Source organism: Archocentrus centrarchus, chromosome 11, assembly GCF_007364275.1.
Source record: "Archocentrus centrarchus isolate MPI-CPG fArcCen1 chromosome 11, fArcCen1, whole genome shotgun sequence".
NCBI lineage: Eukaryota > Metazoa > Chordata > Actinopteri > Cichliformes > Cichlidae > Archocentrus > Archocentrus centrarchus.
The window spans coordinates 542,721-567,597 of record NC_044356.1 but is presented as its reverse complement, the minus strand read 5'-3'; the positions used below and the strand labels follow the sequence as shown (position 1 = coordinate 567,597).

The 24,877-nt window shown below is 40.9% G+C and overlaps 1 protein-coding gene across 1 annotated transcript in view; it reads left to right on the top strand.

Moving 5' to 3' along the window:
• The first annotated feature begins 6,390 nt into the window (after nucleotides 1–6,390).
• Nucleotides 6,391–24,877, top strand: part of LOC115787974 (venom phosphodiesterase 1) — a 44,272-nt gene continuing 25,785 nt past the window's right edge. Inside the window, exons 1-9 of the mRNA XM_030740802.1 lie at nucleotides 6,391–6,526; nucleotides 8,146–8,233; nucleotides 12,364–12,498; nucleotides 13,151–13,276; nucleotides 14,024–14,084; nucleotides 15,222–15,316; nucleotides 17,148–17,227; nucleotides 19,220–19,339; nucleotides 19,850–19,959. Of these exons, the coding sequence (XP_030596662.1) occupies nucleotides 6,482–6,526; nucleotides 8,146–8,233; nucleotides 12,364–12,498; nucleotides 13,151–13,276; nucleotides 14,024–14,084; nucleotides 15,222–15,316; nucleotides 17,148–17,227; nucleotides 19,220–19,339; nucleotides 19,850–19,959 (860 nt within the window). The 5' untranslated portion in view covers nucleotides 6,391–6,481. The remainder of the gene's footprint in view (nucleotides 6,527–8,145; nucleotides 8,234–12,363; nucleotides 12,499–13,150; nucleotides 13,277–14,023; nucleotides 14,085–15,221; nucleotides 15,317–17,147; nucleotides 17,228–19,219; nucleotides 19,340–19,849; nucleotides 19,960–24,877) is intronic.

Here is a 24,877-nt window from a genome sequence, read left to right as displayed (position 1 = left end):
CGAGCTGGGGTGGGTATTCTTGTATCCCCCCGGCTTGCTGCCTGTACGTCGGAGTTTTCACCGGTGGACGAGAGGGTAGTTTCCCTGTGCCTTCGTGCTGGGGAACGGGTCCTGACTGTTGTTTGCGCTTATGCGCCGAATGACAGTTCAGAGTACCCACCCTTTTTGGAGTTGCTGGGCAGGGTGCTGGAGAGTGTTCCATCTGGTGACTCCATAGTCTTGCTGGGAGACTTCAACGCTCATGTGGGCAATGACAGTGAGACCTGGAGGGGCGTGATTGGGAGGAACGGCCTGCCCGATCTGAACCCGAATGGTGTTTTGTTTGTTGGACTTCTGTGCAAACCACAGTTTGTCCATAACGAACACCATGTTCGAACATAAGGATGTCCATAAGTGCACATGGCACCAGGACACCCTAGGTCGCAGGTCGATGATCGATTTTGTAATCGTATCATCAGATCTGCAGCCGTATGTTCTGGACACTCGGGTGAAGAGAGGAGCTGAGCTGTCAACTGATCACCACCTGGTGGTGAGTTAGATCAGGTGGCGGGGGAAGATGCTGGACAGACCTGGCGCACCTAAACGTATTGTGAGGGTGCACTGGGAACGTCTGGCAGAAGCCCCAGTCCGGGAGATCTTCAACTCCCACCTCCAGCAGAACTTCGACAACATTCCGAGGGAGGCTGAGGACATTGAGTCCGAATGGACCATATTCCGCACCTCCATTGTTGAGGCTGCTGCTCAGAGCTGTGGCTGCAAGGTGGTTGGTGCCTGTTGTGGTGGTAACCCCCAAACCAGATGGTGGTCACCGGAGGTGAAGGGAGCCATCAAGCTGAAGAAAGAGTCCTATTGGGCTTGGTTAGCCTGTGGGACTCCGGAGGCAGCTGACAGGTATCGGCAGGCCAAGCGGAATGCAGCTCGGGCAGTGGCCGAAGCAAAAACACGGGTATGGGTGGAGTTCGGTGAGGCCATGGAAAAAGACTTTCGGACGGCATCGAAGCGATTCTAGCAAACCGTCAGGCGACTCAGGAGGGGAAAGCAGTGCTTCACTCACACGGCTTATAGTGCGGGTGGGGTGCTGCTGACTTCAACTGAGGCTATGGTCGGACGGTGGAAGGAATACTCCTGAATCCCGCTGACACACCTTCTGCAGTGGAAGCAGAGTCTGGGGACGAGGGAGATGACTTGAACATCACTGGGGGTGAGGTAAATGGTAAATGGTAAATGGACTAGTTCTTATATAGCGCTTTTCTACTCAGTCAGAGCACTCAAAGCGCTTATACAACCTGTTTGCATTCACCCATGCACTCCCATTCATACAAGCACTTCCATTTTTTATGAAGCTAAGTGCTTTTTAATTACCTAACATTCACACACATTCATACTCCGACAGAACGGTCGGAGAGCAACTTGGGGTTAAGTATCTTGCCCAAGGATACATTGGCATGTAGCCCGGAGTAGCCAGGATTCGAACCGCGGACCTTCCGATCAGTAGGTGACCTGCTCTACCTACTGAGCTCACTGAGGTCACTGAGGTAGTTAAACAGCTCCTTGGTGGCAGGGCCCTTGGGGTGAATGAGATTTGCCCTGAGTTTCTGAAGGCTCTGGATGTTGTAGGGCTGTCTTGGTTGACACGCCTCTGCAACATCGCGTGGAGATCTGGGGCAGTGCCATTGGATTGGCAGACCGGGGTGGTGGTCCCCATCTTTAAGAAGGGAGACCGGAGGGTGTGCTCCAACTTTCGGGGGATCACACTCCTCAGCCTCCCTGGTAAGGTCTATGCCAGGGTGCTGGAAAGGAGGGTCCGTCTGTTAGTCGAACCTCGGATTCAGGAGGAACAATGCGGTTTTCATCCTGGTTGCGGAAAGCTGGACCAGCTCTTTATCCTCTCGAGGATATTCGAGTGTGCATGGGAGTTTGCCCAACCAGTCTACATGTGCTTTGTGGACTTGGAGAAGGCATTCGACCGTGTCCCTCGGGGTATCCTTTGGGAGGTCCTGCGGGAGTATGGGGTGTCTGGCCTGTTGTTGTGGGCCATTCAATCTCTTTACAACCGCAGTGAGAGCTTGGTCCGTATAGCTGGTAATAAGTCGGATTCTTTTCCTGTGGGTGTTGGACTCCATCAGGGCTGCCCTTTGTCACCGATTCTGTTCATAATTTTATGGACAGAATTTCTAGGCGTAGCCAGGTGGCGGAAGGCTTCTTCCTTGGTGGCCTCAGAGTCTCATCTCTGCTCTTTGCAGATGATGCGGTCCTGCTGGCTTCATCAGGGGGTGGCCTCCAGCTCGGAGTGGAACGGTTCGCAGCCGAGTGTGAAGCGGCCGGCATGAGAATCAGCACCTCTAAGTCTGAGGCCATGGTCCTCTCCCTTAGAGATAGGGTGAGGAGTGCGGCCATCCGGGAGAGGCTCAGAGTAGAGCCGCTGCTCCTCCACATCGAAAGGAGCCAGTTGAGGTGGCTCGGGCATCTGATTAGGATGCCTCTTGGCCGCCTCTTGGGGAGGTGTTCCGGGCATGTCCCACCGGGAGGAGGCCCCGTGGTAGACCCAGGACACACTGGAGAGATTATATCTCTCAGCTGGCCTGGGAAGGCCTTGGGTTCCCCCCGGATGAGTTGGAGGAGGTGGCTGGGGAGCGGGAAGCCTGGGCCTCTCTGCTTAGGCTCCTGCCCCCGCGACCCGGCCCCGGATAAGCGGAAGAGAATGGATGGATGGATGGATTGTACAGAAAACATCTTTCTTACTCAACTGTATTTTTTCTTTTGCTTAATGTGTATGTAGTATGTGATTACAACCTCAGAATTTCAACACTCTTCATTTTTTCCATCTAACATTTCTGTTACTGGAAAATGAAACTGTAGGGGTGACTGTAGCTCAGGAGGTAGAGCAGGTCACCTACTGATTGGAAGGTCAGCGGTTCGATTCGTGTATCGTGTGGCATGGAGTATCCTTAGGCAAGATACTTAACCCCAAGTTGCTCTCCAATGCAACTGTTGGAGTGTGAATGTGTGTGAATGTTAGATAATTGAAGCGCTTAGCTTAATTAATCATGGAAGTGCTTGTATGAATGGGTGTGCATGGGTAAATGTAAACATGCTGTATAAGCACTTTGAGTGCTCAGACTGAGTAGAAAAGCCCTAGTCCACTAAGAACTAGTCCATTTACCATTTTTAAAGTGATTAGAACACAGTTTCACAGATTTACCATTGTCATTGAATGCCTAACTCACAAAAATATTTAACTGAGTACAGGTGTTGTCCACTACCATAAATTTATTTAAATATTTTTTTAGTAAAGCCCTTCCTCATCAAAATTAAAGTCTTAATAGGAACCCAGCCCAATTAAATATAAAATATGAGATAATGTTTGAATTTCTTTCAAACAATTTACCCAGTAATGTTTCTTTCTTCCAGCAAATAGGCTAGCAAGTCTTACTTGCAGTGCAGAAATTGTGACAAGAGTAAAAAGTATAATCACAGGCCAATAACAGACCATATATGATATCTGTAAGCGCCTGAGAAAGTTAAACACATGATTAGTTATATGGAATAGGAATTACTTCACGAGATCCAAAAATGAAAGAAACTGTTGTAGAAAGAGTCTTGCAGAAACAGCGCTAGTTTCAAGGAAATTATAAATCATACCTACTTCTAAGAGTGGGAGTATGTTTTAGCTTCAGTGTTCATTCCTCCTTACAGATAAGGTAGTTTCTACTGACCTTTGTGTTTCTATGCATATAGGCTTAGGAGAGATGACGCACGTGAAATTCAGTTGGGTGACTCCTTTTTTTTTTCTTATCAATCTTTGGCCAAAATGAAACAGTCATATAAAGTTAAGTAAACCTGTTATTTATTTGGCCATTCCTTTAAAGATTCCTCTCATGGATGCCAGAAGTTGCCACCAACAGATTTGGACATTTGTGCTTTGCACTGTTTCACTGTATTTCACTCACATGACTTAGTAGTAAAATATACCCCTTCACTACAGTAACCCTGCACACCGAAAAATGACAAGTTGAGAGTGATGAACTTTTCTCACTAATACAGCCTCATGTACCATCATGACATGAGTCATGCCAGCAGCTTTGAGAAAACAACACAAGTTTAAAGAAAGTCTTAAACATGAGATAACTTGAATTTAAACTTCCTGGTTTAAAAGAAGAAAAAAATACATAAAAATCCCTTATGTCTTTCTCTGGTGAGGAGGGAGCCTGAGCTAGTGTGTGAGGTTGACAGATACTGGCTGTATATAGTCGGACTCTTCTCAATGCACAGCCTGAGCTGTGGAACCAGTCTCCTGGAGAGTGGGTGGACTCTGTTCTAATCTGGAGCTGCCCTCGGTTCTGAGAGGGAGTGGGCTGGGGTGAGTATTCTTGTATCCCCTCAGCTTGCTGCCTGTACGTTGGAGATTTTACCGGTGGACAAGAGCATTGTTCCCCTGCCTCTTTGGTCTGTGGAACAAGTCATGACTGCAGCTTGCACTTATGCAGAATACCCTGTCTTCTTTGAGTTACTGGGCGGGGTGCTCAAGGGTGATCCATCCAGTGACTCCACTGGCCTACTGAAAGACTTCAGTGCTCATGTAGGCAATGACAATGAGACCTGGAGTGTCACAAGCTTTGGATAGTCATGGATACATGTGGCAGACATGAGCTTCCTACAAATGGTGGCTGGCCTCTCCCTTAGAGATTGGCCCACTAGAGGTGCTCCGAGTAGAGCGCCTCTACTGCTCCACACTGAAAGGAGCCAGTTGAGGTGGATCGGGCATCTGACAAAGATGCCTCCTGGGTGAGGTGTTCAGTGAGGACACGCTGGAGAGATTATATCTCTTGGCTGGCCTGGGAACACCTTAGTGTTCCCCCAGATAAGCTGGAGGAGGTAGTTGAGGAGAGGGAGTTCTGGATTTCTCTGCTTTGGCTCAGATGAAACTGGACAAATGGAGGTCAGGCCTAAAAAACTATCTGCACCAGATGAATAGCATTTGAAAGTCATGTCCTTAAGAAATAGGAAACAAATCCAGCAAAGACCTGATATAGGGCCTGCAAGATGTATCTGGACCTTCAGTTGATACATTTACTGTTCACTGAAACTTCATCAGAAATGGACTCTGTGGAAGTGTGGCTGTCCTTAGGGAAGGAAACAGAGAGAAAAGGCTGAAGGATCCCAAATTACACAAAAACTGAACTGAAAATCATCAAAATATAAAGAATCAGACTCTTTAGGGTAGCCCAGGACTTTTACGCAGTACTGTATCATCCATCCATCTATCCATCCATCCATCCATCCTCTTCCGCTTATCCAGATATGGTATGGTATGAGAAAACAAAACAGACATATTTCTGAAAAACAGAATGTTGCCCCATTCATAGTACAATAATAAATTACAAAGTGAACACTCAGCAAAGCAACAATAATCAAGGAATATGTTTGTTTTAACTTTTTTTCATTGGTTTTCTCTGTTGTTCTCTGTTTTTTCCAATCTCCAGGAGACTGTTTCTAGAGCTCAGGCTGTGTATTGAGAAGAGCATGACTATATATAGCCAGTATCTTTCAACCTCACGCACTAGCTCAGGCTCCTAACTCTCTGGGGCCACAGTGGAAATATAATTTTTGTAAAGCATGTTAAACCAAATAAACTAAAATAAATTGTGTGGAAAATGTAGTGGCTTTGACAAAACTATCAAAACTGAGCCTTGACAATGAAACCTGCCCTTGGCTTTGTTACAGTCCTAGTGTTTTTATAAAAGCTGTTCAGTTCAAAGGTCCTGATGTTTCATTATTTCAAAATATAATCAAACCTTATCAAGTGAGACTTTGTCATAGTTCCAAGCTCAAGGTTTCTAGTAGCAGTAAAAAAATTAAAAAAAAAAATAATAATCTGGACCTTCCCATTAGTGTTGATAAGGCAAATGCCTGATTTATGACAGGGAGGTGTGAGTCAATGTGTCACATCATTACAAACACCTTCAAAAGTCCATTAGCAGCTACATTTGCAAAAAATTCATTTATCTTGATATACATCAAATAACCCCAATTATTTGATGGATATCAAGATTATTAAAATTAGTTCTTATTATTTCTAATAAATGTATTATCTAACCAGTAAAGTTATTATCTATTATTAATAATCTGGGAAATCAAAAATGTCTGACACTGTAAATTTGCATCTACACTCTTGGTCTTAGTTGATCGTTACCCCAACTGCTTAATCTTTTTATGTAGCATGCACTGTGGTGAGTTTTTGGAGTTAAAGTATCACCAAGAGAAGCACCAGCTGTGGTTTGAAAAAGAGAAAATACAGAAGTGTGGGGTTATCTTTTCATTCTGGCAATCATTTGCTTGCCTAGTTCTAGTGTTTGGTCCAGAGGTCACTCCAGTCATGTCTTTCTTTTATGTAAAGCAATGTGTGTCCCTCTGTGTTTGTCTGCCATATGTCTGCCTGTCACTGTGAAGTGAATGTCTAACTGCTACATTCAGAGTAACCATGAACTGGGTAAATGAGACACAGAGAAAGAAGAAGAAGATTATTGTAAGTATTTAGTTTTGATTAAGTGGACTTTATTTCAATACAAACTTTGGGAGGTGTTTGGGTACTAAGGAACTTGTGCTTCATGCTCACGTATGGAGGGTAGTATCACCATAGTTCCTTCAAAATAGAAAAAAAAAAAAAAAAAGGGAACCGTGGTTTATTCCTTTGACTTTTGGATTATAGCAGAAAATAAGCTCTGTGGAAAATGAAAGTTTATGATGCTTTCATGTTCTGTTCTGCAAGACAATCCTCGAAAATTGACACCGATTTTATGATTCCTAAAGCATAAGTGCAAATGCCAGAAGTAAAACACTAATGTCAGTATATAAACAAATTACACCATGGTCAAAGGAATTTCAGCACGTGACTGTAATGATGACTCTGAGTGTACCGAAACTGGCACTCATTTGTAAAAGCTGCTTGACCAGGACCTCTCACTGTAAGGAGTTTGCATGTTCTCCTCGTGTCTGCGTGGGTTTCCTCCGGGTACTCTGGTTTCCTTCCTTCCAAAGACATGCACTTACTGGTGTTAGGTTAACTGGTCACTCTAAATTGCCCATAGGTTTGAGAGTGAATGGTTGTCTTTGTCTCTCTGTGTTAGCCCTGCGACAGGCTGGCGACCTGTACAGAGTGTACTCTGCTTCTCGCCCTATGTCTGCTAGGATAGGCTCCAGCCCCCCCGCGACCCTGAACAAGATTAGCGGAAGAGAATGGATGGATGGATGTATGGCTGGATGCTCTGCTACAGGATACATATAAAATTCATGATTTTTATGTTTAACAATAACATGTGAACACTTCTGAAGCTTGTGTTAGCACACACTTCAGGCATCAAATCAAAAACAGGTCATAATAGTATTCAAACTTCATGTCTGAGTAACTGAACAATAACAGTTTCTCCTATCACATATATCTTTAGTGCAGATTGCAGAAATTTCCAGGCATAGACATTTAAGTTGGCACACAGTGTGGGAAGGTTTTCATCAGGAGATTATGAGCCCTAACTTTACACCAGATTGCAGACCAAGCAGTTTTAAGCCTTTTGAAGCATTTTTTTTATGGTAGGAGAAACCCCTTGATAATAAACACATCAAATTGTGTACTTCTATTCATGCTAGAAATAATAAATACAGATCGGATTGATGGTGTCTTTTTTTTCAACAATTAGTCTATAAACTGTAAAACTGGATAAATGATCATCATTCCAAGCTGGGTTTCCATAAAGCTCAAGCAACAAATGAGTTTTATATCAGACATCTGGAATCTGACTAATGTTGTAAAAGGGTTGGTTTAAGACACTGAATAAATGTTTTAGATTACTCCTTAAAGTACTCCTGTAAGTACAGTGTAGGGTAATAAACACACCACAGTGGGGTTGAACTCTAGGTATAAGTTTCTCTTGTACTTACACAACTCTTTGCTGTTGCTAAACCCTCTACTTGTCATTATACAGCTTCTTTGGCAACAATATAATGTAGAAGATGTCACTTCCACTCAGAGATGGAACCTGGCCTTTCTGGCACTTTAGTTGCATTTGATTTTATAAGAAATATGGTTCAACCTGTAAAGCAAATATTTGTTGAAAGCATCACATCACATTTGTGTTTTGTTTCTTATAGATTGGTGTCTTGGCTGTGTCGATTGTGACTGTAATCCTCGGTCTTGGACTCGGTCTTGGACTGGATTTGCAGAGATGTCAAAATCAAGGTGAACTCACAGACACTCACGATTACACACAAAAATACTAACATGCAAATGTGTCTGTGCAGGCTCAGATACTTCCCATATTTTTTTACCCACTTGAAAAAAAAAACAGTTTCAGAACATGTACTTTGTTATTAAAATACATTAATCTTAGATACCATCATCACTAAAGCCAATCTGATTTTGATGGCTCAGAAAGAAGCTGAGATTTTTAGAGTGAGTCAAACCAATCTGGATTTTAAGTCAGAGGAATTCACTTCCTTCTCTCACTTTAAAAAGGGCATTCAAAAAGGAGTGCCCCCTCTAGAAATGTCTTCCTCCAGATTAAGGCCACATTTTCAGGTGAAAATGGTAAACTCATGTCACATTCTGGATGTTCGTTTACTCAACAACAGCATTTGAATCCCTGAAAATGGCACAATTTGAAAACGGGTTCCAGAGTGGGACTCCAGTCAACTCCCCGGTCTCCATCTCTGTCTAAGCAGGGAAAGCATGTGCACTATAGTAGCGACTCTTATACATTGCCTTATACTGGCATGGAAACTTTTTTTACCAGGATGGTAGCTCTGGGTATTTGAGTTGATGACAGCTCATAAGGTTACAAAATAAGTTCTGTCAGTGAACACGTTTTGGTCCTCTGGTTCTGGCAAATGACACCTAGTAGTTCTGAATGCGTTATATGGTACCTTCAAGCACACTAATGTCAAAGGTCAGATGAGCATTGATATTTGGGTCAGTTTGTTTCAATGAACTATTGTTCTCTCTTAGAGGAGGCCTGATTCATAGGGAAAAAAAGTCATGCTGTTTCCCTACAAGGTCAGAGTTCCACACTGTATACAGTTCATGATCAAATGACTCTGCTGGAAAACATCATACTCTTATTTTTGTATTATTATTCTCATGCTGAAACACCACCTTAGGCACGAGAGTTGTTTTCCACTCTAAATATTAGCTTTTCCAAGGAAATCACATTTTCTTTTTCACATGGATGTGCACTGGTGAATCAGTCTCAGTAAACTATGTTGATGGTTGATCCCAGCAACCACACAGAGGGTAGAAGAAACAGACTGCTGTATCTGTCGGAGCACACAGAGGTGTTCACCTATAAATTTAACACAAGGCAACATGTGTAGCACACACACAAAAGCAAAAAGCAATAGCAAAACAACAACACAAAAAACCCAACACGTACATTACAGTGGGATAATGCGTGCGGATTCTCTAAGAGTCTACATTTCTGTGAAGTTTAACTCATGCAGCTGCCTTTTGTGCCATAAAATGTGCCATGATTCTCTTTCGCTCCCTTTTTCACTCTCTGTCCTCTTTGGTTAATGCCTTTGGGGTGTGGCTGTGGCTCATGTGGTAGAGGCTGTGTACTAACACATGTAAAAACAATGCAAAAGCAGTCAAAATATTCCTCAGTCTTTGACCCTTTTATAGCTGCTTTTCATGTGCACAGAAGCGTCCTGCTCTTGCTGTGTTCTTGTTAAAATTTCTCTTGGCTTTCTCAGAACCTGTTTAAAGTTTCCTAAAATTCAGTAGAGTTTTGTTTTCACTTGAAGGTTCTTCAATTCCTCATCCTGTAGAGGAATTTCCACCTGTCTTGTGCAGGCCATTTTTGTCTACATGTCAGATGGAAACCTCATGCTGTGTCACAAGAGAAAATGTGACAAATGACTATATCCCACATGAGGCATATGATGTCAAGTTGCAAATCCCATAATCTCATGAGGCTTAAACTTTGAACAACTAAAATACTGGCATATACCAGAATGATTCTGGATTTAATACTCATAAACATGTGAATGAACTTCTAATAATGAATCAGGGCACTGACTCAAACGACATGGAAATCATCAGTCATGTGATTCTTGGAAAATCCACATGCCCAGCAATAAACAAGCAGAAACAGGATGGATGGAAAGCTTAATGAACTGGAAGCACATTCTGGCAACCAAAAGGAGAGAGGTTAGACTGTACAAAAATAAGTCAACAATGAAATGGCTGGGGGTAGCAATTATTAACACTAATAGATTTTTGGAAGATTTTCAAAAGTATTAAGTCATAATCACCTGATTTAAGCAAAAAGAATTTCAAGAAAAAAAGTTGTGATACTTGAGCTCTCATATTCATTACTTCAGACATTAATATTGCTATGGAAGATATGGGGAAATGTTGCTTGGTTATCTCCAGAATAAAAGACTGATATGTCAGAATTGTTGCAGAGAAAGAAGCGCCTGCTACCTTACATATATCAGTGTATGGTGAAAATTCAGTATTGCTTTGTCTGAAATCTGGTATTAAATAGATTTTCTTCACATCATTCGACAGAATGAATGGTGTCAGAACCAGGTGTTCTAAATCATCATGGATCATACATCCTCCAGACAGAAAATAACACAAAAAAAAAGTGGTTTTGACACAGAACCTTAGAGATTCATCTAAGCCCTTCGGCTGAGCCATCTATTGTTCACTGAAGCCTCATCAGAAGTGGTCTCAGTGGTAGGGCAGCTCTCAAGAAGCCATTCTTAAGGAAGGGAAACAGGGAGGAAAATCTGAGCCTGCCACGTTACACGAGACAGACTCAGATTTTCTAGAGCAACAGCTCTGATGGAGTGATGAATCCAGATTTGAAAATTTTGGTTCAAATCATCATCAGTATGTGTGGAGGAAGTAAGGAGAGGGGTCCAACAGTGAATGCGAAATTATGCATGCATAAAACTACCTTACTGTTGACCCACCATGCAGTAACATCTCGAAAGTGTCTGATCGCAAATATCTTCATTTTTTTAAGCATGCCAAGTATCCCAAACACACTGCCAATGCAGTAAAAGCATGCCTTGCAGAAAACAATGGAACACTATGGGTCATGGACTGGCCTGAAAAGAGCCTGGGGCTCAGCATTATTGAAACAGTATGGGATCATCTTCACAGAGAACAGAACAAAAGGCAACCATCAAAAAAGAGCTTTGAATGTCCTTCAGGAAGCCTGGAGAACTATTCCTGAAGACTGCTTAAAGAAATTACATGAAAACTTGTGTTCAGGGTGTTGAAGAATTAAGATGGTGATACCAAATACTGACATTGAAGCTTGTTAGAAATGTACATTTCTTTTGCCTGTATTTCCTAGCAAGTTTCCACATTTCAGTAAATTGCTGCACTTATTTCCCAATTTCCTAGTAAAACGAGGGGCACAGTACTGTATTTATATGATGTCACTTGTTGCCACTCAAAGAATCAAATTCAGATTCAAATTTTTACACCTGCCTACCACACATACTGCACAAGGCCAGGTATTTCAAGAAATGATTGAGCCTTACATATATATGGGCTGTTTTTAAATGCTCATCCTACCAGACTGCTAATAGGAAGGTCAGAAATAATCTAGAGAAATAAGGTAATAAGGAAATTTAAAAGAATAAATAAATCATGTGGAACCAGCAGCATCATGTGGAACCAAACCAACAACTCTGAAAACTTTCAAGAAAGTTTGAAAACTACAGTTGTGTCTATGAGTAACAGATAGCACCCACACCATATTGTATTGTAAAGGTAAATCTAACTTAACTCCACTCCCAGTACTCCTGAACTGCACTAAAGCTGAAATTTAAGGATGCAAATACTTTTTTGTGTATGAGATGAATGCATGGCTCTCAGTAGTTACAGATCTATCTGATAGACTAGTGTTTGGCTGTAGAAAGGCATTCTGAGTTATCATAGTAGAGAAAGATTAGTAAATATTGGCTTAAGGTCATGTCTGAGTAATCCATGACAGGAAATCACAGTGCATAATACCAGGACTTCCCCTCAATGGTTTGTCATCATTATGACACCCATGCATTTTCTTTGTGCTGTGTCACAGAACTGTTATATCCAGAGGTCAATAATAATGAACCTTGATTATAAAACGATAAGCAAAGAGGTTCCATACAAATTTTCATTAGAAACATTTTATTTGAAAATTAGTTTTGTGGTGATTTGAAACATCTTTTCTACAGAAAGCCTAAAATAACAAAATCTTTGCTACATCTCAAGGTTGCATCTTCCAATGGTCTCAGTCTATTTTCTTTTTTATTTCATTAATCAACAAAGTCACGAGTTATAACACATTCTGTCTTATCTCTCTGTTGCAGTCATCCCTCACACATCCTGCAGGAATAGATGCTATGAGCCTTTTGATGATGAGATACCTGGCTGCAGATGTGATGAAAACTGCATTGCCTCCAAAAGCTGCTGCTCTGACTACTATGACATCTGCACCCTTCCTAGTGAGACATTGTTTTTGACATTGTATATTTAAACTGATGTTTGCATTACATAAGTCAAGCTCAACCAACTGATCCTGGCTGATCAGCTTATCTCAGTGCCAGACCACATCACCTTAGCCTCAGGCATATGCTGTTGGCAAATCTCACGTGCTATATGTAGCATGTTATTTAAGCTGCATCAGCCTGCAAATAGTTTATGCTCTCTGCAAACCTTGTTGCACTTTACCTCCCCCTCAGCTCATCCATTTCACACCATTTTGGACTTAATAAATATTGATGTCACTGAAACCTTTTCTGTTTATGAGGGGGGCTTGCAGCTTCTTGCCCTTGGCTTTTTATGTATGCATAAGGGAGGGCATGCAGATCCCAGAAGCAAACAGAGCAATCATTTATTGACTGCTGTGGTCATAAAATGTATTTTTTACAATGCAGTGGACATCTCTCAGCATAACAAAGATAACTCAAAAATGGTGGCAATGACAAATGGTGTTGATTTACTTTGCTCACCTGTGGAGTGAAAAAAAAACAAAGGGGATAGCTGCAATCAATTTGTAGGTTTAACTTACACCCCCGCACTATTCCTTATATTTCCTGTCCTGGTCAGCTGAATGGAATGTAATTCTGTTCTTAACTCCATAACTTTTCCCTTCAGCTGAGCAGTGGGAATGCACAAAGCTGCGCTGTGGAGAGACGAGGCTGGTGGAGAGCAAGTGTCACTGCTCTGACGACTGCCTTTCTGCAGGAGACTGCTGCACCAACTACAGACACGTCTGCCATGGTGAGGCTAGAGAAACATTGCAGAGACTGTAGAAATAGGAAACATCTGGAATTATTTAGTAGACTATGAGATTTAAAAGCCAGCAGTGGCTCAAGAAAACCTCTTTAAGCATAAAAACTGTAAGTAAATAGTGTTGATTCTTTATAAACCTCATGCATCTTGTAGGTAATATAGGTCTTCCGTTAAATGCTAGTATTTGTTTTAGTTTTTTCAGAAATTACTTTGAATTGACAATAAACTGGTTGATAAGAGGAGGTGAGTTATTGCACTGATTTAATGATAGAATTTGTTTGGTCTGATTTCTTCTCAAGGCACAAGTGGCTCTTGCAATGATAAACCACACATACACTTTAAAGGTTCATCCCAAGGACCTCTTAGCTGGAGTGAGCCTGAGAGTATGGCTATATACACAATGTTAAGGCTGATTTTCTGCCTTTTTGTAAATAACTTCAGTGTAGTTTAAAATAGCTCACACATATTTACCTGAATAAATGTTGGGCCAACAAAAACATTTTAGGTTTAAGACTGCTCTATTGGGAGTTTTTTCTAGTTAAATTCTCATTCAATCTTTAGTACCCTTCTACTGGCAGCTCAAAATAAAAACTGGCAAAGATAACAGATGTTACAAAAGTCCATTCAAAAGTGTACACCTGTACCATCACTTGGATTTGATGAGACAAAATGATATAGAATAATGAAAGACAATGTATCATTGGAACACTAAAGTCTCTCTACATCTTGCTGCAGATGAGAAACAGTGGGTAGAAGATACATGTGATGACCTGTCAACCCCTACATGTCCAGCAGGGTAAGAATTTATTCCAAAGACTTTATAGGCTATCATTTATTTGGAAATAAAATAAACTGATTATAACAGGAAATTGAAATTGTCTTTCATATTCTTCCTGAAGATCAACTGCATGCCTACTTACCCAAATCTATCAAACAACTGTAATCTACACAGCCTTTTAAATTAGACCTTGATATAATCATCAACTGCATGTAAAAGATGAAAGTACCCACCATCATATTAGTTTGAAGGGACCCGTTCGGAAGCCTTGACTTTAGCTTTACTGCCATCTCTATTTTGTTTATTTGGGCGTGGAAGTCACCATATTTGGATGATGGGGTGGGATATCAATTTATCAGCTAACACAAGCATGCCCAGCACAGTGCATCCATAGACTGGTGTGGCTGCAACAGACCGATGTGTTAATTAGTTCTAACAGTCTGATAAAATTCTAGAATTTCAATCAACAAAACTGCAGCTGAGATTTTTTGAAGGTTCTGTTGATAAACCAAAAAGCAGGTCAAATTATGTGTGAAATAAGTCCTTTCAAAAATGCTCCTGAAGGCACCTCCACCAGCAGCCAGCAGTGGTGCCGTCTATCTTTCAGACCAAGTGGGTCAGTTATGAAAAAAAAAAAAAAATACTCCCAAAGGAGAGAGTCAATTCTTGAGACCAAAACCGATTTAGGTAACAGGCTGTAAACATGCTTGTTTCTGCTGAACTGGTTGGCATTTCAACATGAGAGTTTATTCAAGAATCATAGTAAAAAAATGTAGATATTGTGTTTTGTTTCTTATAGATTGGTGTCTTGGCTGTGTTGATTGTGACTGTAATTTTTCAGGGAGGTATTCACAAACAAAAATATGCTCTTATCCAAATAATTTCTTTTTGATGAAGAGGATGAAATGAGGGGAATTTTACAGTTTGATAAGTTATCTGATATGTGGAGAATAATGGCATTTTTCTAAACGTCAAGAGCAAATGTTGGAAGTGTTCATAAGTGTTCATAACGAATTCCTGTTATCTATCAGTTATCTCTGTGTAATGTGCCTGTTTTTATTAAGTGACCTTAACTCTTACCATGTTCATGTCAGTTTTTATTCTTATGTCAGTATTTGATCTTCTCTACTAAATTTTTGTTTTCTGTCCACATAGCTTTAAGCAGCGTCTGCTCCTCGTGTCTTTGGATGGCCTGAGGGCTGAGTACCTGCAGACATGGAGTGCTCTCATCCCTGTTTTGGACAAACTCAGTTAGTGTCAACCAAAATTGCCCGCCTGCTTTCAGGCTGCCTTTAGTTTTGGGTGATTAAAGCACAAATTGAAAGCTGACATCCTGATCATCATCCAAGAGGGCTCTTGGAAATACCTTGGCCTTTTGGTCTTCCACTGAATTTCCTGGTTGCCAAATATAATTTGTAGTCACTGTGCTTAGGGTTGGCTCAATTCCAGTACTCTGCTTAATGAATTTGTGCAGCCCACATGCAGGGAAATGACTCACATGCTGTTATTACAAAGAAGCCACAAATGGCTGAATTTCTTTTCCAGTACAGTGGCACCACAGGTGGCAAAAGCACAGACATTCCGTACTTAAGTAGAAGTACAGATATTTGTGTTAAAAAAAATAGTCTGGTAAAACTTGAAGGGCTGGATCAACGTCTTTACTCACATAAAACTGAAAAAGTACAGGCTAAGAAATGTACTCAAAGTAAGAAAGTAAAAGTAGCTCTTTGGAGGACATTTCTGCCATCAATATTATTACAAGAATACAAACTTTATTTCAATCTAAATTTTAATTCTAATGATTGCACTCAGCTTGAACACAGTTATATAGAACATGAGCAGAGAAAGAGAAAGATTTAAAAAAAAAAAAAAAAAAAAGCTCTATTTGCTGTTACCTACATTTTAGAGGGGGAGTCTACCTCATCGCCCAAATTTGTACAGTCAGGGGTTAAAGTGGGATTCAGCAGGTGGGGGGACCCTAAGATTGGTTGTAGTGGCTTTGCAATTCAACCCAATATTTCACAAGCCATCTTGGCTCATTTCCACCCCCTACACTAACAGTATCCCATTTAGTAGTGTCTTTATACTGACAGCATACAGTTGGTATAAAAGTGGAATTCAGTGAATTAATCTAAGCATCATCAGCTTAATTTCAAATTCACCTTTGCTACACTTGATGTAACCGAACTCTAACCATGAACACAACTGCTGTGTAAATTCACTGCAGTACAGCAAACTAACCTGTTTTTCCTGCACTAAAGCAGTATTTTTATGCAACCTTTGAAAAACGCAAAGTTAGTATACAACAGTTTGTTTTGTAGGATGGTTCATAATATGAAAAAAATAACTTCACATCATAGACAGATCCAAAACCTGGTTTTAAAATCTCCATCTCTGAGTGAACTTCTCTCTCGCTCTGTTCTCTCCCTGGAAATACAGCAGCCGGACCTTTAACTTGCAGACACACTGTGTGACAAACTGCAGACAGTTTGTGTGTTTGCTGATATTTGTTGAGTTGTTAGAAATGTTGCATTTGAAATTACCTGCCACAAGTTACTCCCTTAATTTTTGCTCCTCTTCTGTAGTGCTAGCTAGATGCTGAAATACCACACAACAACTTACGGACCAAAAATTGTTGTTCTGGATTGTTCTCGCCCACTGTAAGCCCTGAGTACATTGCTATAAATGATGCATAAATTCTATGGTTTTGCGTCTTTCATGTCTTTGTATGTGATAAGACCCAGGGATGAATAATCCAAAATAATTGTCCCTTATGTGTTACTGTTATTCCATTTAGGCTCAGATTGGTTTAATGTTTGAAGGCACAGTGACCAAAAATAAAAACTTCCCTCAGATGTCTTAAAAACTAAAGTAATGAGTCTGTTCTGAAAATGTAAGGATAGAAAGTACAGTTAGTTGTATAAAAATGCAGGGAGTAAAATAATAAAATAATACTCAATACAGATACCTGAAAATTTTACTCAAGTACAGTTACAAAGTATTTTTACTTTGTTGCTTTCCAGCTCTGATCAGTTCTAACTATGATGTGTTGTGCTCTGATGTGCTTTTGTTTCTTCACAGGAAAGTGTGGAACCTCTGCTCCATACATGCAGGCAGCATTTCCAACAAAGACCTTTCCCAATCACTACTCCATTGTTACGGTACAGACACATGGCACACATTAACCACTACTTCATCAGCCATGCAGTCTGGGGAAATCCAATATCTTTTTGTGATAAATGGACTGGCACTTACGTATATAGCTCCTTTGCACTTTGCTGACTTTGAGTGCTCAGTACTTTGCATGCGGACTGTACTCAGGGGTCCACTGACCTTCTGACTAGTAAAAAACTCACTCTGTCACTTGAGAGACAATAGACAATAGATATGCATAGTAAAAAATACTGAAAATAAAAACTAATAATAATTTTAAGTATCATGTAATCCACAAAGTAACAAAGCTTTTATTTGTTCATCTGAGTGATGTTGGAACAGGGCTGTTTTTAAACTTTATTGTTCAACATTTTGAGACCAGAAACCACAAAGGCAAAAACGGAAACTGACAGTACAAAGGGTGTGAGTCATCAAGGAAAACTGCACTAGCCAACTGCTACAACTGTCTGCAGTCTGTCTACAGGAATACTAGCTTCAGTTCATCTATAGAAAATTTGGAACACAAAAAAGAATAAAGGAATAAAAACTGGAGAGCATGACAATTTTAGGGTTCTTTTTGCTTTATTTTGCTACTGTCATCATTTTGCTTTTTAAATTATTTGTTCATTCTTCGTCTTACTTTAGTTTCCCTTCATTTTTTTTGCACTACCTGGCACCAAGTACCTAATCACTCACCCTGATATATATATTGTCCCCCACATCCCTTTGTCAGTTTCCATGTTGTTTTGCTTTCCAGTAATTTTTCCATTATTTCCATTATATTTATTTCTTTGTGTTCTCTTGATGTAAGGGCTCATTTCATGGATTTTAACTACCCCTTATCTGCCTTGCTTGCCTTACTGACTCCTGCTCCAGTGTTGATTATACTGCTAGTTTGTAATTTGTTGTCAAGAGTCATGTATGCCTGCAGCCAGTGGTGTGCAAAGAACCAAAGCCTGCTACAAAGGCTGTGCGTAGGCGCACCTATACAGATGTGCTTGAGTCTGTGGGGGCTGAGTAAACTATAAGTACTCTATGGGGTCATAAAGGATTTGTCCTGACTCAGAATAGCGTGTAGTTTCAATAATATTTTAAGTTAAGTGATGGTCAAATAATGAGATGTAAGCTGAAGTTTCAAAAGTATTGGCGTTTACAGGGGTCTAACAGTAATAAAACTCCACTGGTCTATTTAACTGGGAGATCCAAGTGCCAACCCCACCCCTGTCTTTAGTTTATAAAATACAGACGCATGTACAGTGATCTCTCACCTATCGCAGGGGTTACATTCCAGACCCTCCCACGATAGGTGAAAATCCTCAAAGTAGCAGTGTTATATTTATTTTATTATTTATACCTATTTTAAGGCTTTATAAACCCTTCCTACACTCCTATAAACCTCTTACTACAACTTGAATGATTCAGATGATGAATTATGTAACTGTGTATGTGACATTAAGGAGAAGAGAGTTACAAAAAAATATGAAAACAAGTATGACTATCCCGGAGCTACAGGTTATCCTTCAGCCAACAGTTTTCCATTCCCCCCTTTCAGATAAGGCAGTGGTTCTCCCCCGCTTTGCTGGATGAAAACACACACACACACACACACACACACACACACACACACACACACACACACACACACACACACACACACACACACACACACACACAAACATGCTGAAACTGAGCTGAACAGAACATTCCTAAAGAGGGATCCCCCTCCAAAAAAAGGCTCTGTAGGCTTCTTGGAAATGGCATGAGGGAATCCCAGCGCCCACACACTAAAAGCTTGTTTTGATAAGACAAGTAAAGATAACACACAGAACGCACAGATGCATGACTCACTCAGTCATAAAGATCACTCTACAAGATCACTAATAAAAGACTATTCATGTCACATGTTCTGTTCAGCCGAGTTTCACAGAGAAGCTGGTCAATATTCAAAAAAGTTTAACTCCTAATTGTCCTCTCCTTTCTCCCCTTTCTTCCTTCCTTAGGGTCTCTACCCAGAGTCAAATGGTTTGATTGACAATGTTATGTATGACCCTGTGTTTGATGCTACCTTCAGTCTTTCCAGCCCAGAGAAAAACAACCCAGACTGGTACCTTGGGCAACCTGTGAGTCTTGTTGGGTCTGATTACTTAATTACATTTAGGTTAAACATCAAAAACCTGAAACTAAAGGTGTGCTTTCCTTAAGTGTAAGGTGTCCTTTTAAAATCAAACAAGACAAGAAATGATAGTTTGCAGGTTATGATCATTTCTATCAGTGCTTAGTTTGTAATAGACAAAAAAAAAAAAAAATAGAAATACAAAAATATATTTTCTGGCTTTTAACAATTTTCATTAAGGATTTGTACATTTCAGCTATGCATTGTTGCGTAACACCAACTGCCCATAATGGTTACATAATAGGAAAGCAGGTTGGTTTAGCTCTGTTGGTGAGAAGAGCCAGGTTTCAGGGGGGTTAATAATTTTTATTTTTTTAACGCAGTTTCAACACACTGCTTTTGAGTTCCTTGTAAACAGTGTGATAAGATAAGACTGAAGTTCTTTTGAAAATTTTGTAAAAGATAAACTTAATAAATATGATTCAGTGACGATCACGTGTCCTGTTTGTTTTTGAAGATTTGGCATACAGCAAAGTACCAGGGACTGAAATCTGGGACTTTCTTCTGGCCTGGATCAGATGTGAAAATCAATGATAGCTTTCCTGACATCTACCAGTCTTATGATAGGTGAGACAGTCATTTCTTTCTTTCTTTCTTTCTCTGCAGCATGGATTTTAATCAATTTGTATTTTATTGCATGAAATAAGTATTTAATCACCTACCAACCAGCAAGAACTGGCTCTCACAGACCTGTTAGCTTTTCTTTAAGAAGCCCTCCCATTCTTCACTAATTACCTGTATTAATTGCACCTGTTTGAACTCGTTACCTGTATGAAAGGCACTTGTCCACACACCCAATCAATCACACTCCAACCTCTCCACCATGCCCAAGACCAATGAGGTGTCTAAGGACACCAGGGACAAAACTATAGACCTGCACAAGGCTGGGATGGGCTACAGGACAAAAGGCAAGCAGCTTGGTGAGAAGGCAACAACTGTTGGCACAATTATTAGAAAATGGAAGAAACACAATGTTAGGGAAGACTGTCAATCTTCCTCAGTCTTGGACTCCATGCAAAATCTCACCTCGTGGGGTGAGGATGATTCTGAGAAATACATGGGGGACTCGAAGAGAGCAGAAACTAGTCTCAAAGATGATCCTTTTCAACACACTATACCATTGTGGATTAAAATCCTGTAGGGCACGTAAGGTCCCCCTGCTCACGCCAGAAAAAGAGGAGGGATGGGAAAAGGTCATGTGGTCAGATGAGACCAAAAAAGCTTTTTTGTAGTAGTATTCTGGTGCTTGTTTCAGTTATGTAATGTTTAGACTTTGGTTGTGATGTTGTTTGTGTTGCCCAAAATATTTATGTGGCAATGGTCATGACTGAGAGTCCTGTAGCTGTTACATTTCATCCAACCAGGGGTCATTTTACAGCATCATTCCCATAACCTGCAATCACAATGGAAGGGAATGACCACCAAAAAAAGAGAAAATAAATTAAATTCAAGGTACACAGTTTTTTAAAAATGGACAAAATCATACTTCAATACAATTGAGTACATGACAGCAATCAAACAGCAGTATGACACACAGTATGTTACAGTTTTTCAATTGCCAAGACACATTTCTTGAAACCATCCCTCCATGTCTCTAAACTGTAAACACAAAACTCAGTTTCAAACTACATTCACAAAACCTGGCTCTTCCTGCAAAACCAATCAATTGCCTCAAAAGAGTTCAAACAGTGCTCAAAAACAATGTTGTCAGATCAGACCCTGAGTCAATCAAAATGAAAAACACGACTGAACAGTCATTACACACAACATAGAAAGGAAAACACAATGATCAGATCATAAAGTCTTTAGAAAGAATCTTTACTGTTCTTTTTAAAAAAAAAAAAACTCCTGTTTAGCACTTGTAGCACACACACATTTTTATATATATATATATATATATATATATATATATATATATATATATATATATATATATATACCGTATTTTTCGGACTATACGTCGCTCCGGAGTATAGGTCGAACCAGCCAAAAAATGCATAATAAAGAAGAAAAAACATATATAGGTCGCACTGGACTATAAGTCGCACTTTTTTTTGGGGGGGGGGGGGGGGGGGGGTTGATAGAATCCGAGACTCAGAGCAGAAATTCCATCTTGAACGGCAATTTAAAATAATAATGGATTAAAGAACAGGACGAACACGGTTACACCTACGTTATGCTAACGTAGCACATTCAGCTACATGACGCACAACGAACACGTGTTCGGTATTGTAACGTTGTAAACACACTTCCAAAGTCGGCGATATTGACAACAAAGGTCGTCTTTATTAACAGAAAAACGGCTGCTGTAGGCCACAGCCACGCCAACCACAACTACAACAGCGGAACAGCAACACACACACAGGCAAGCTCTCGGTCTTTTTCTCTCTCTCCATGCTGCCTTCACGAACCTCCCGAACAGTCCGAAATCCCACAACATCAACACGCTCTCTAACTAAGAGAATCGCTACAGTATGTTAACGTAACATTAAGTTATTCAGATAACCATAGCATAAAGAACATACTAACAAGTTAACCAAACCATCAATCCATTGAATTCTTCATCCTCGGTGTCACTTCTAAACAATTCCGTACACTCCGTAGACGAAGCGCCGCTTCCTCATCTGTGTCGCGTTAGTCAGACTCGTCGTCAGCTGCAGTTCCAATTATTCCAGCCTTTCTGAATCCCAACAGGATGGTTTGTCACTGAAGCCCATGTTTTCTTGATCCATCCAATGACTTCCAGGAAAGTTGGGTGGCGCATTCTCCCAGTCGCCGTTAAGCTGTGCTCTCCATCCATCATCCACTGCGCCCACAGGTTACGCAAGACTGCCTTAAAGCTGCAGTTCACGGAGATGTCAAGTGGCTGGAGTATTTTGGTTCATGTGTTATAATTGTCACATATACGTCGCTCCGGAGTATAGGTCGCACCCCCAGCCAAACTATGAAAAAAAGTGCGACTTATACTCCGGAAAATACGGTATATATATATATATATATATATATGTATATATATATATATATATACATATAAAAAAATGTCAAGCCTTTCGTGTTCTTTTTTCTTGATGTTCCCGTCACTTGGTGTTGCAACGTCTATCACCACGACTTTCTTCCTTTGTTTGTCCACCACTACGATGTCCAGTTGGTTAACCACAACAACTTTGTCTGTCTGTATCTGGAAGTCCCACAGGATCTTAGCTCTGTTGTTCTCAACCACCCTTCGGGGAGTGTCCCATTTTGACCTCGGGACTTCCAGGTCACTTGGTCACTTGGTTATGGCATTCCATGTATGTATGCCCTGCCTGCTAGCATCTTGCACCCTGCTTTTATGTGCTGGATTGTCTCAGGAGCATCTCTGCACGGCCTGCACCTGGGGTCTTGCCTGGTGTGGTACACCCCAGACTCTATTGATCTTGTACTCAGAGCTTGCTCTTGTGCTGCCATGATTAGTGCCTCTGTGCTGTCTGTCAGTCCAGCCTTGTCCAGCCATTGGTAGGATTTCTTTGTGTCAGCCACTTCTTCTATCTGCCGGGGGTACATGCCATGCAGAGGCCTGTCCTTTCATGATGGTTCCTGTTCTTCATCCTCTTCTTTCTTGGGTTTCTTCTGCCTGAGGTACTCACTAAGCACATGATCCTTTGTGGCCATCTTCCTGATGTATTCATTGATCTTCATTGTTTTATCTAGGACAGTGGTTCTGGCACTCACTAGTCCTCGGACACCTTCCTTCCGCTTAGCGTACAGTTTCAGGGTGCTGGATTTGGGATGAAACCCTCCATGCATGGTAAGGAGTGTTCTTATCTTAACATCAGTGGCTTCCATCTCCTCCTTTGGCCAGCTTATTATCCCAGCAGGGTATCTGACGACTGGCAGGGCATAGGTGTTGATAGCCCGGATCTTGTTCTTCCCATCTGGGGGTCCTTGGGGATCAGGACTGTCCGGCCCTTAGTCAGCCATTCTGGGTGTGTCTTAGCCTCTAGCAGCTGGTTCATTTGTGCTGCCAGGCGCTATTGGAGTGCAGTTAGCTTCTTTAGCTAGTAGGTGTGATCATATGAGGGCCTGGTACTGTCCAGCTCTTCATGTGTGAGACTCTTTCTTGGATGTCTGCCACTGTGATGGTTACTGGGGCCTGTTCAGGGAGGTTGCTGTGGTCTGCTCTTAGATCCACTAGCCACTGAGCATTGGTGTTGTGTGACGCATCCTTCTCCCATATGCTCTTCCAGTATTGTGCCGTCCCCAGCCTTGGTGGGGGTGCTGTTCTCATATTGTTTCCCTGCCAGTGAGCCTTGGATGGTTCGGTGGAGAACATCCAGTTTATTTTCCTGGCTTCTATCCCTCTGGTATACCTCTTCATGCAGCTAGCCAAGGCTGTGAGTCTTTGCTTGGCAGTCTCTAAGGCCTCAGGTATGGACAGCCTGTTGTACTTCTTAGGCACCGTTTTCTTCATTACATCTTTCTGCAACTCTGAGAGCTGGCTAACTTCCCTCTGTGCTGCCTTGATCTTAGCCTCTAGTCGTCATTTCCATGGAGGGTACTGCTCATTATTGCTGTTCATCTTATAGCCAAGCATCTTATAGTCTTGGTAGTGGTTTAATATATATATATATATATATATATATATATATATATATATATATATATATATATATATATATATATATATATATATATATAATTTTGATTTTTTTTGTTGAAATTGTGCTTTTTTGTCTCTGTATTTAATCCTTGGAGTCGGTCTTTGAGCCACGTGACATATAGCAGTCTGTGACAGAACATCGGTGAATGCCCAATACAAAATCGGGAATTTTTGATAATGCCTGTTAAGTTGCACACACTCTTATCAATGTAATTATTGTCATAAACACTAACAGAATGTGAAGTGGGACTGTACTCTTTATGTCTGTGTGGGATGGTTGGCGAGACTTAGGTTACAGAGAACAGATAGCACCGGAGTTTATCAGGCATTACAGCTGCAACTTTTTTCTCAACTTGTTACTTCCCATCTTTGCCAGCTGAAAGCCTGTTTATTACCATTCCTAGTTCAAATCACAGTAATGTACTTTATCCTCACATCCTGCGTGTTCTGTGCAATTTACCTGAACTCTGTACAGTTTATTTATCCAGATGAGGGTGATAACTTTGAGTGATAGCACCTGGAAGTCTTCCAATAAATAAAATAGGCACACCTTTAAACTTAGGTTGTTTATTAAGACTGTGTCCATGAAATACAAAGTACAAAAGGCAAGGCAAAACTAAATTCACAACACCACAGGGGCAAGGAACACACAGGGAAGAATCACAGTTGCTCAGGCAAGGGACAAAGAATAACCTTACACAAGCCAAGTGCAGAAACATGCATCAAAGTCACAAGCTTCTGACTAGCAGTATTCCAAAGAAGAGAGATACCACTTCTGTGAAATACGGTATCTCCTAAATGATGTCAAATGATTCCAGGTTTAACACTTTACAGAAACTGATTTAC